The 12174-nt window shown below is 47.7% G+C and overlaps 1 protein-coding gene across 3 annotated transcripts in view; it reads left to right on the top strand.

Annotated features, from left to right (window-relative positions):
* PLCD1 (phospholipase C delta 1) overlaps positions 1-12174 on the top strand; it is a 55554-nt gene that overhangs the window by 38864 nt on the left and 4516 nt on the right. For all 3 annotated transcript variants that reach the window (XM_064422835.1, XM_064422690.1, XM_064422747.1), the window contains exons 7-11: positions 480-624; positions 1671-1820; positions 9200-9361; positions 10690-10846; positions 11136-11252. In XM_064422835.1, the coding sequence (XP_064278905.1) occupies positions 480-624; positions 1671-1820; positions 9200-9361; positions 10690-10846; positions 11136-11252 (731 nt within the window). The remainder of the gene's footprint in view (positions 1-479; positions 625-1670; positions 1821-9199; positions 9362-10689; positions 10847-11135; positions 11253-12174) is intronic.

The following is a 12174-nucleotide window of genomic DNA, read 5'->3' as shown; positions in this document are numbered from 1 at the left end:
TCTTCTCTTCTCTTCTCTTCTCTTCTCTTCTCTTCTCTTCTCTTCTCTTCTCTTCTCTTCTCTTCTCTTCTCTTCTCTTCTCTTCTCTTCTCTTCTCTTCTCTTCTCTTCTCTTCTCTTCTCTTCTCTTCTCTTCTCTTCCTCTTTCTCTTCTCTGAAAGACTTGGGGACAGTCATCAGTGTCCTTTCCCATCTGGCACTCACTGTGTCTTACTCTTTGGATAATTCTACCTTGGACTTTCAGTACCTTGTTTCTCAGATCCTTCTGTGCTTTCCTTGCTCAACCTTGAGCTCTCTTTGCTGACACTGATTCCACCTGATCCCATCCTTTATCTGCTTCCCTGTTTTTCCAAGCTCATTTCTTCTCCCTTGCTCCTGAACTTCCTTCCATTCTTCCCAGGCAGTGCCTGTGCCTGGTGTGTCCTCACTTGGAGATGGAGCAGGAGGTGTAGAGCCCAACCAGTCCTTCTTTGTTCGCAGAGCCCTCACCAAAGGCTGTCGCTGTGTGGAGCTGGATTGCTGGGATGGCCCCAACTCAGAGCCCGTCATTTATCACGGCTACACTCTCACCTCCAAGATCCTCTTCAGCGATGTCATTAAGGCCATCAAGAACTATGCATTCCAAGTAAGCATGAGGAACTTTTTCTCATGTTGCACAACCCAGGACTGGCAGGAGAGCTCTTCCCTCCCAGCAGAGAGCAGAAGCTATGACAGCTTCTCCTCGTGGGGACAAGAGAAATTCCTGCTCCTTCTGTCTGAGCATCCATGCTCTGCTTCCTGCAGAGATCATCCCTGGGGGTTGCTGCACAGGGAGAGCACCATCTGAGGATGAGACTGAACCTGTGCCAGCAGAGCTGCATCCTGGACCCCACTACAATGAAATTGATGCTCATAATCTTGAGCATACCTGGTGGGAAACACCAGCAAGCCCATGATTGTGTGGCTTTGATGTCTCAGGGTCTGTTTCTTGTTTAGAGGAACCCATGTGCATGTTTTGGATGTGAAGGACTGCTTTTATTCTGCTTTCAAAGGGACGAACAGGGCTGGATTCTTGTATGGCAGCAGGCTTCAGAAAATCTTAGGTCTGTCCATACTCACTGGACTCTGCTTTTTTCCTTCAGTGCACTTGGGGAGCTGGTGCCAAGTTTTGTTTGGGGCCATAAAGGAGTGACAGTGACAATAATGACAATGCCTTCAGCACATAAAATGACCTGGGGGGCACAGGGAACCAGATCAGGCCCATGCAGGAATGGAGGAAGGATTTGTATCACTCCAGGGTTTGAGCAAACCCTTAAGTGAGGTGATTTCAAAGCCCCATTCCCAGTCCTTCCTCTGAAGGTGGGTAGGAAGGTGCTCTGGCCAACAGTGCAAGTGGAGATGGAGGCACAGGGAGTGCCCCAGAACGTCTGTGAGAGGCAGTCCTAACCCATCCTGGTGCCTTCTCCACTGGATCATCATCCCTGGAAGGCACCAGCACAGATCTGAGTAACTACCGCACGGTTAAATTTTTCACAAATCCCATTTTTAACAAATCCTTGCTTTAGCAGAATATCAGACCCTCCTGTCGACACACTCATTCCCAGAGGGAGCAGCACTGGGGCTCACACCAATTGCTGTAGACTGGTGAAAGCACAGAGGTCACTGATGGTGTGTGTTGCTGTCTTGTTCCAGACCTCACCATACCCCGTCATCATCTCCCTGGAGAACCACTGCAGCGTGGACCAGCAGAAGGTCATGGCCCAGCACATGACCACCATCCTGCAGGACATGCTCTTGGTTGCCCCAGTCGATGGAAACAAGTCCCAGTTCCCCTCCCCAGAGGTAAGCAAGGCCACTCCAACATTTTCTGCCTCCTGAGGGTTGGACTAGAGGGGAAGTTTTTCTTCTTGCTGAGTGCAAAGCTCAAAACTCAAGGGGAAAACCACTGCAAGGTGGTTAATACACTGAAGGTGTATTAAACACAAGGTGTCCTGCCATTGAGAGTGTCCTGGGGGAGCCACTGGGAATGGCCTGGGTGGGTGGGTCTGGAGGTGTCCATGGAGGAAGAAGGGAAGCAGGAGATGGCCTAGAGATGCCCCTTTTATTCCCAGGAAGCAGGGCAGGCTGGGAGCTGAGCCCTGGCCTTGCAAGAGGAAAGAGATACACAGCACTCAACAGTGGTTCACCACTGTAAATCATGAGAAATCATTAGCTGACAGGAAAAACTGGAAATGGAATCTTGATATGAAAAATATGTCTCCAAAACAGGAGCCAAAAGGAAACATTAATCTGTTTCCACCCATGTGGTTTGTGCTTGCTGTCTTTCTTTCTTTCTTTCTTTCTTTCAGTTTTTTTTTTTTTTAGCACTTTGCAGAAACAGACTCCTGTACAGTTAGCTGCAGTTCCCTTTAAATTGCATTTCTTTGCTCATTCTCCAAAACTTGGATGAACATGCCTAGTCAGAGCTGGAAGGAGTTTGTGGGTGAGGTAAAGCTGGCAATCAGCAGGGGAGAAAGGAGAGGGAAACAATCCACCCAGAATATCTTCTGTATTTGTTCTCCCTCTTCCTTTATCTCCTTTCTCTTTCTGACTTTCCCCTTTTGTTCAGGAGTGTCATGCCTCATTTGATACAATGCCTGGCACAGAGGGAAGCTGCTCTGGGCTGGTCCCTAAGCACCAGGGCAATAAATTAGGATGAATTGTAATTTTTACTGCTGCTGCTTCAGCAGGACCTTGGCTCTGGCACAGACAAGGTGCCTCCATGGGAGAAGTGACTCTCCCAGGGTGAGGACACTCCCAGCACAGAGATCAATCTTTGCAGGCTCTTACTGAGTTGGAAAAATACGTCTTCGGTGTCCCCTCCTGACTTGTTATTTATCCTGGTGCAGGATCAGGAAAACTGCTGATGGCTTTTCAGCTGATGGCAATGATAGGATGAAAGAAAGGAGAAACACGGAGCAAAGCAATGTGTGATTTGTGAGTGGAAGGGGATGACCCCAACTTCCCAAAGATGTTTTTTCCACGCTTGTGCTCATCTAGCCTGATTTTCATTGCCAAAAAGACACTTGGCCCCAGCTGAACACAGTGCCCAGATCTACCCTAGGGAAAGGATTTGGGCTGATCTGCTCCATTGCAGAGATTGAACCATTTAGTTTAAACACAGAAAAATTGGCAGTGTTGCAACACTTATCCTTTTCCTTCTGGTACTTTTCCTCTGCCTTCCTGCTCTGTGAAGTAGGACCGTGCAAAGGGCTGAAATGCTGATTATTTTGGGTGTAAATACATTGAAACTGAAACGTGAGGGAAAAACAAACAAACAAACAAACCAGGAACCTCTTGGCTTTTCCCTCCCTTGTTGACATGAGGAAACCATGGACAACAAGGTATGTTTTATACCAGGAAAAGGGTGGGAGCTGCTAGTGGGCAAAGGGCTGGAGGCTGTAAACACAAACAGTGGAAGGATTGCTGCCGATTGTGTCAGCATGGCAAGGTTAGTAATTAAAGGAAGATTGACACGGTTTGGATTGGTGCTAACGATCCACACCACAGCCCGGGGCAGGAATCTGATTTATTCAGTTCCATTCAGGAGCAGTGTTGGGCTACACAGATTATCTAAATATCTCCCCCAAGCTGCTGTCTTTAGGTCCCGATAGTGAATTATGTGAAAAACCACATAAAGGCTCCAGGCAGCACCAGGGTTGTAGGGAGGAGCTGATCCAGTCTCTGCTGCTGGTGGGTTCTTGTCCTTCTGTCCCATCACTGATGTTCTCAGGGGTCTGCCAGGGCCCCTTGGCCCTGTCCCTACATCCCAGCTAGAAATGCTGCAATGTCACAGTCCTAGAATGAGACTAAAACTGCTCCCAGTGTTGGAACTATTCAGTGTATTCAGGTGTCTGAAACCCCTACAGTTCTTTGTTCCTGGAATTCCTGTTTATGAGGACAGTGGCTTTGGGCATTACCCACACATTTTGTGTCATTGTGGCTTCAGGTCCATCTGCCCATCTCTGTTTCTCCAACCTTAGCCCAGCTTGTGTCAGTCTTGTCTGCAGTGCATCTTCTTGCCTGAAGTTCTTGAGCTGAGTTTCCTTCAGTCCTCCAAAACCTCCTTCAGTAATGTGTTTCTTCCCCTCTCCTGGAGATTCTCTTCATCCTCTGGTGCCACACTTCAGTTTGCAGCTGAAGGACACGCACAGATGGAGATGTGATACCAGTTAGTGCATCTGATCTGCACATCTCCTCAGGAATGGGAACATCTTATTCCTCACAGCTCCCAGAAGTCTGCAGAGGTGGATATCCTCATCCTGAGAGTGGGATGTCAGGAGGCAGTGCTCAGACCCTTGTCTCTGTGTACCTGAGCCCTTCACTGAGGACTCCTTTGGAGAAACAGTCAGAGGAGTTGGAGGTGTGGTCCACTCCTCCTCAGTGTTTGTCCAAACGTTGGAGGGATCACACCCTGGGAGTGTTTGGTTTTCTCTGTTGACTCTAAAGGAGGTGTTGAAGCCACAGAAAGTTTGTTGAGATGGATCACTTCACAAATCTTCATTCCCACTGAGGTGAAAGCTGGAGCTCTGACCTTGCTGTGGCTCTCAGGTTGCTCCTAGGGGCAGGAAGCTTTCAGGTAGGATAAACCTGTGTTTGCAGACCTTTTAAAACCCTCTGCTCATTACAGCTCTGCTGCTTCTGATAAAATCAGTGCTTTCCTTTAAGATGGTTTCCATATCCCAGTGTTGTCAGAACCATTTCACCTGCAGAGCTGAGCTTGTTCAGTGTGCAGTGGAAAAGGTGGGAGAGCAGATGAGCTCCACTTCAGAGGGACTGAGGAATGCCATTTATAGGACATGTGAAGAAGGGCAAGAGTTGCATCTGTTCCAGCAGCCACTCCACTGTGTGTTCTCAGTGGAGTCCAATGTCCTTGTAGCCTTTCCTGAGGTTGTACTCCACCTTGGGCTTCCCACAGACAGCTGGAATGGCTTTATGGTCTACTTGGAGAACATTTATTGGGTATTTCAGCTATTGCTTCCTCCTAAGACAAGGGATCTGCTCAACAGAGCTGAACTGATGTGCTGAGTGTCTTTTGCCTCAGGCTAGAAATACTTAATATCACATGAAGGGGAACCAGGAGAGATGGAGCAAGGGCATGTGTGTGTTTGTGACTGTCTATATCAGCTTATTTAAAACCTCAGTAAAGAAGATAAATTCTCAGATTTAGGACTTTGCTTCCTCTGCAGGGGGGATTCACTGCAGTGCTACTACATGCCCATTTTCCTGCACCTTTTGCAGGAAATGGGGATGAAAATGCCTCTCTCTGGGGTGAGTCTCACCCTTCCTTCTGACAAATAAGCAGATGGATCTCCTCTGAGTTGGCTGGCACATCTCCCTTGTAGGCACAGGAGCAGTGTCCTGTGCCCATGGGGAGCATGTGCACCATATCCAAGGTTTCCCAGAGGAACCACAGGCTAGATAGGATAACACAGCACTGAGGACCTGCTGCTGGCAGCCCTGGAATGGGTTGTGGTGAGGAGACACAGTGGAGGCTGTGTTGCTGTGCCTTCCCTCATGATGTTCTTCAGCCATGTAGGATTGGTCTGTGCCAGGAATTGCACCTCCCACTTGCTGTGCAGGCTGAATGGGAGTGATACCTTGGGAAGGCTGACCTAGAACAGAGGCTAGACAGAGCTAAAGAATAGATTAGACATTTATTAAATGGCCTTAAGGGCCAAGTACAAGAGCCCAGCCCAAAGTGAACCAAAATGGTCACAAAATGGATGACCGGTCTCTCACTTTTCTGAGATTTGGTCAATTTGCATATTGCAGTTCATTGTCCAATTCCAGCTCCAGATTATGAAGTCCCATCTTTCTTGTTTTTCTCTCTTCAGTCCACGTTGTTTCTGCTCTTGGGCCTGAAATTTGTATTGGTTGTCCTTGGTCCCAACCTAGAAAAGGAATTGTTTTGTCTGCCTACTCTGTGCAGAGAGCTCACCAACACTTAATATGAAGCTCAGAACTACACACCTAGGCAGCACAGAATCTGAAAAATATGAAAGCTAAAACGTAAGGCATCATTTCCCCCCTTTAGAGGCTTGACAAGACTTAAAAGCTTAATTACCTACTGGTAATTAAGAATCAAGCAGGCTGACCCAAATACCTTATGCTTAGTTTTCCACTGCTGAGCTGTGAGGGGAGACAGTAACATTTCTTGTGGGACATTAGAAAGCAGAGGCAGATAATATATTAAATATTAGGATGGTATCTGCAGCCTGCAGGGGACAAGAGTGGCTGCTCTCAGCCTCTCCTGATGCCTTGAGAATGCTGACCTAGAACAGAGACTGCACAGAGTTAAAGAATAAAGCAGGGATTTATTCAAAGGATCTCCTCCATGGATCCACCTTGGGCAGCACCAGAGCCCAGCCAGGGCTGCACCCAAGATGAACCCAAATGGTCCCAAAATGCACGAGCGCTGCCGGGGTCTCTCCCTGGGCTCAGCTCTGCTCCATGTGCACATTGCAGTTCATTGTCCAATCCCAGCTGCAGCCCCTGCACTCCCATCCTGCTTGTTTTTCTCTCTGCAGCCCATGGGGTTTGTGCTCTTGGGCTGAGATTTGGATCCTTTGTCCTTGGTGCCCAGCTGGAGCAGGAATTGTTTTGTCTCCCTGCTCTGTGCAGAGAGCTTACCACCCTTAAAATGAAGCTCAGAACTACACACTAAAGCAGCACAGAATCTGAAAAATAGAAAAGCTAAAACTTAAGGCATCACTCCTTACTGTCCCCAGAGCAATCCTTCCAGGCTTGTCCACCCCAAGTGCTGAGCAGAGCCTAAAAGCTCACACAGAACTGGATTTTGTGGTAGAAGAACAGAGTGGAGCTGGTGTTGAGGCAGGAGGGTGGGAAGGGACACGGGAGCAGCAGGCTGAAGTCAGGCTCTGAAGATGAGCCAACTCATCTCCCAGCCATGGGTGTGAAGAAGCAGAGCACAGCCCAGCCTGGGAGGATGGGCTGGGGATGGGGAGGAGGATATTGCTGTGCTCTGGGTGCTCTTTGGAGTGGCAGGGAAAGTGCCCCACTGTAAACAGCTCATCTGTGGTAGCTGAATTAAAATGCTCTCAGCTGTTTCCTCAGGTGCCACTATCAGATTTTTGCTCAAGCCCAGCTTCATCCACAGCTTTGCCAGGTGGTGATGAGAGGGGTTGGTCTCTGTAATGATGTGATGCAATTTGCTTGAACCCACAAAGGGTGCAAAGCGGGGGAATGGTGTTCTTTGAAAATGTCTGTATTGTTTTATAAAAGATTCCTGGTTTTTCACAGTCCTGTAATTTAAATATGGTGGGGTTTTGTTGCTTTTGCTGTTGCAGAAAAGGTAAATACAGGGTGTTGTTGAGGAAAGGGGAATGTGCTACACAGACTGAGGGGTTGTACTGGCTAATTCCAAGACAGCATTTTTCTGGAATAACTTGTACCCTCCAAAGCCAGGAGTACCAAACACATCCAGGTGGCAGCAAATCTCCTGTTCCTGGAGGCTGCCAGGCCTAGTGGTGCTCTTGATTTTAAGGCACAACCCACACACCTGGAGATCACCCCCAGTCACCTTTCCCAATACTTCTCCCTGTCCCAAGCACTGCTGCTGCCTTGTTTGGGCTCTTAGTCATCCCTGTCCAGGCTCTAGCCTTCCTCTCACAGCCAGGGCTTGTGCAAAGGATACAGCAGTGGTGAGGGGTTGTGGATTCTTTGCTTCTTTTTTGCCAAGGTCAGGATTAAATGTGTGAGATGGTATTTCTTGTTGGACTCAGATGTTTAGCAGTCCTTATCTATGTCAGTCTCACAAACTCTGAGTTCTGCAGCACTGCACTCTGACAAACTAAAAATGGAGCCCCATCTCTCTCTCTACAAGGCCTTTGAAGGATCAACTGTCCAATTAAGAAATGACACCTAAATTATTTTTACTTTTAACTCAATAACCAACCACCTGTTCCCTGCAATGGGGACTTTTTTATCCAATGACACAAAACCACCCAAACCCATGGAGAAGAAGGTGAAGAAGCTCGATCTTGTTTTTTATATATTACTATATTCTAAACCCTTAAACTCTGAGTTTCCCACCCTGTGATATCACACACTTCTATTCAAACTCCACACCCACAATCCCAGTTCTGTCATTCCATTTTGGAAGCTTCTCCACGGCCTCAGGTCAATGCAGTGTTCTCTGGGGGGTCAGTGCCTGGCAGCACAGAAAGTTTGAAATTCCCAGCAGCCAGGGCTCCAACAAGGGCTTTGTGAACCTTGAAAGAGGCTGGAGAGAATTGATTCAGCACAGGGAATTTGCTCCCTGCTCTCCCTCTGCACCCAGCTGTGGTGCACTGGCACATGATGCTCGTGCCCAGGGTTGTGCCATCGGAGCAGTGGCAGGAGAAGCTGCTCCCTGAAGAGGAGGTAGCTCTGGAGAGGGTCTGGGAAATCCTCCTGAGGCTGTCAGCACCCTAAGGCTTCACTGCAAAATGCCAAATGTGTTAAAATTCCATGTTTGCTGTGCATGAGGCACTTCTCCAGAACTTACTGGGGCTCTCTCCCCATAAAATGTCTGTGGAGCAGAGGCTGCCCTGCCTCAGTCCCTGCTTGGATCTCAAACAGTTTCCAGAGCTGTGCACAGCTTTATAACCACACACTGCAGAGCTAGGGGTGGTTAATAAACTTTATTAATAAACTTATTAACAAATTAAGAAATAATTTTATTAATAAATTAGTAAAATTATTAATAAATGTATTAACTAATAAACATATTATATTTAATAAATTTATTAAATGACAGGCCATACAGAGGGGCAAAAATGGTCCCACAAATTTCTCCCAGCTGCTCAGACCTTTAGGCTTGGCCTTGTTTGCTGAGCAACATTTCAGTCATGGGGGAAAAAAGGTATATTTTAATTGTCTTTAACAGCACAACTGCTTCAGTTGTCTGGTTGAGGGGATGGTCAGCTCTATAGCAGAGGAGAGTCACTGGGCTCTCTGGGGTTTTCAGACTCATGGCTTATGGTCTCAGAGGCTGGGCAGGGACCCAGTGTAAAAACAGATTTATTTTTACCTGACTTATTATTACCTTATTATTACCTCTGGATAATAACCAGCCATTGATGCAACTGTAAAAGCACAGGTTAAGCTGAGGGACTTTTTCAGGGTGGGCCAGAGCCTCCTCTAACCACCAGGTATTTTGTCCACTTTTCCTTGTGCAGCAATTGAAAGGGAAGATCCTGGTGAAAGGCAAGAAGCTGAGCAGGCAGGAGGACCCCGTCAATGGGAACAACAACCTGGAGGCTGAGGATGTCTCTGATGAAGATGAAGCAGCTGAAATTGAAGATGAATCTGTGAAGACCAAGGTAGAGCAGAAGGGAAAGGTGAGTGAAAGAAGAAATCACTGAGAAATCACTTTTTAGGTGGGTTTTGTACCACACCTAAAGAAATAAATAAAGAAAAGCAGTTGGAATACAATTTTTCATTTGTTCCCAGCCAAGACAGGTCTCAGTGTGGTTTCAGCTACTCAGCTGGGGATATGTAAGGGTGAATTGTTGAAATTGCTGGGGCTGAGGATCCTGGTGCTTGCCCAGCTTAATGATCTCTGTCCCAAGCACAAACAGAGATCTTGCAGAGCCAGCCAAGCACAAAGGTTGGCTTTTTTCTCTAAAATGAGACTGGAGGACCTTGCAGCAAGGACAGACCATGTAGCAATTTTGGAAGCAGTGGAAGGGCACATGTTCAATCTCTGTTTTATTTCCAGAAATCTGTTTGCCTTTGGGCAGACATGACTTTGGCTTTTCCAGTCACATTTTGGGATATCCCTGCAGCCTCACTGGCTGTTTGTTTCTGACCTGGAGGAGGGAGAGAGGGAGGGAAGATCTATGGGGAAGGAGTGGCCAGTTACTAAAGCAATTTGTGTGGTGATTGCTGGAAGGAAAAGGCTGGCCTTTACACAAGGGTTGCGTCCCATCTTGTGAGGAAATGGATTTTTCCAGCGTGCAGGTTCTTGTGAAGCCCATATCCCTCACAGGGTGGCTTCAAAGGTGACACAGACACATTCAGCCCCACTGATGGCAAAGCTGTTGGTGTTACCTCTGGATCCAGTCTGATCTATGTTTCCCTTTGATGAGTTGCTCACTCTTTGCAGGTCTTATTTATTTCTCTGATCTCTAGTCAGTAACCTGTACATTATTTTGACATCTGTCACTTTCTTTTCTTGCCCCTGAGGGGAGCTGAGGACTCTCACTTGCACCAGTAAATGTGGTTGTAGAATTGGAGTCATCAAAGCATTGTGACAACTTCCTAGTTTAAGGGCAAGAAAAGCCCAAGCTCTGTGGAGGCCAAACACCCTTTTATTCCCTTTATTTCCATATTTGCATGCTTGGGACCAGGACAGTATGGAAAAGTCATTGCTAAGGCTCTGCTGTAAAGTTTAGCACCTGGAGACAGACGTGGGTGCTGAAATAGAAATGATCCTGCAGAGAGCAGCAAGGAAGGGTATTCCACCAAAAAAGGGGGAATCCTTTTCCAACTTTTCCTGCACAGGGTGACACAGAGGGCACACCAGCAGCCACTGAGAGTGTGCATCTTTTCCTGCTGGAAGTGGTGGAGAAGAGAAGCCCCAGGGGTTCTATAGAGAAAACCCAATTACCAGTTTTGAGCACGACAGCAAAACCTCCCCACAAACCTCTCGCTCTCCTGTTTTTAGAGTGACACCTTGAAGCTGGCCAAGGAGCTGTCAGACACAGTTGTCTACTGCAAGAGTGTCCACTTTGAAGGCTTTGATGACCCCAACCATCCTCGGGCTTTCTACGAGATGTCATCGTTCTCGGAGAGCAAAGCTCTGAAGCTGGCCCAGGAGTCTGGTATGTGTGTTCTTGCCCTCCTCTGTCCCTGCTCCCCAGAAAGGGACAGCTGCTGGTGGAAAAGACACCCCGAAGACATGGCTGGTGATCTCTTTAGTCAGGCATGTCACTGAGAAAAGTGGGAAGAATTTAATATCCTCGAGGCTGTGACCAAGAGGGGCATTTCTGCAGGTGGCTCCCATTCAGCCAGACTTGCCAGCCAGAGAGGAGCACACAGCAGCAGCAAGAAGAGATAAAAGTAGCCCCACCACTGAAACTGATGTTTTCTTCTTTTTTCCTTTCTCTGTAGGAACCAGTTTTATTCATCACAACATCAGGCACCTGAGCCGTATCTACCCTGCAGGCTGGAGGACAGATTCTTCCAACTACAGCCCCGTGGACCTGTGGAATGTTGGCTGCCAGATTGGTGGGTGTCTCTGGGAGGCTGGAGGGGGTCACCTGTGACCTGGCTGGGGAGGGGCTCCAGCTGAGGCAGAATCTCAGCAGTCACTGGGAGAGACCAGCTTTCCAAACAATGCCCAGTGACTTTCCATGGACCATCTTCTGCCTCACAAATCAACCAGGAGAGGCTTTTCTGCACATTAATGTGCAAATCCCTGCAGTTTCACTGTCAACAGAGTTGTTGCCATTTAACAAAGGAGGGGAGAGCATGAACTCTGTGGGTCCTGCAGCCCCCATGGGGCACAGGTAGCACCCCTGTGTGGCCTCAGGACAGTCCTTGGGAGGCACCACCATTTCCCATGGGATACAGGAAGGCCAGACCTGAATCCACTATTTGGGCATGCAAAATAAGATTTTCTAGAAGCCCTGAGTACTTTCAGCTCCCAGGAAAACCAGTGTCCTGCAGTTATCAAAATCTTGCTGCAGGTGGAAAAATAGGAGAGGGCCTTAAAGTGCTCTCAGCCTTCAAGTATGACCATGTATGAAGGAAATGTAATCAGGATAAAATTCTGTGTCTTAAGGGATGTTGCTAAAGAGTTTAAAATCATCCTTGAGGAAATCAAGGGAGCACTGAGGAGCTGCTGGGGTCCATGTGCACTCCCTGTGTGGTATCAGTGAGGCTGTTCCAGGTTTTACATCAATGCCTTTAAAAAAGGTATCGACAAATTGGGAAGAATACGAGGAATGTGCCTGGTGTTAGGACAGCAGTGAGGCTTAATCTATTTTGGGCAGTAGACAGTAAAGAGGTGATTTGATCACAGCTTCTGTGCTGCCACCTAAGGAGTTCAGACAATGAGGAGCTTTCCAGTCCAAACAACAGAGGCATCAATGCCCCTCGGGATGGCAAATGAAAACAGGCAGCTCTGGGCTGGAAAGGAGATTTTATA

Source organism: Passer domesticus, chromosome 1 (assembly GCF_036417665.1).
Source record: "Passer domesticus isolate bPasDom1 chromosome 1, bPasDom1.hap1, whole genome shotgun sequence".
In the NCBI taxonomy this organism is placed as follows: Eukaryota; Metazoa; Chordata; class Aves; order Passeriformes; family Passeridae; genus Passer; species Passer domesticus.
The sequence above is the reverse complement of the archived record's forward strand: the minus strand, read 5'-3'. Positions and strand labels throughout refer to the sequence as shown.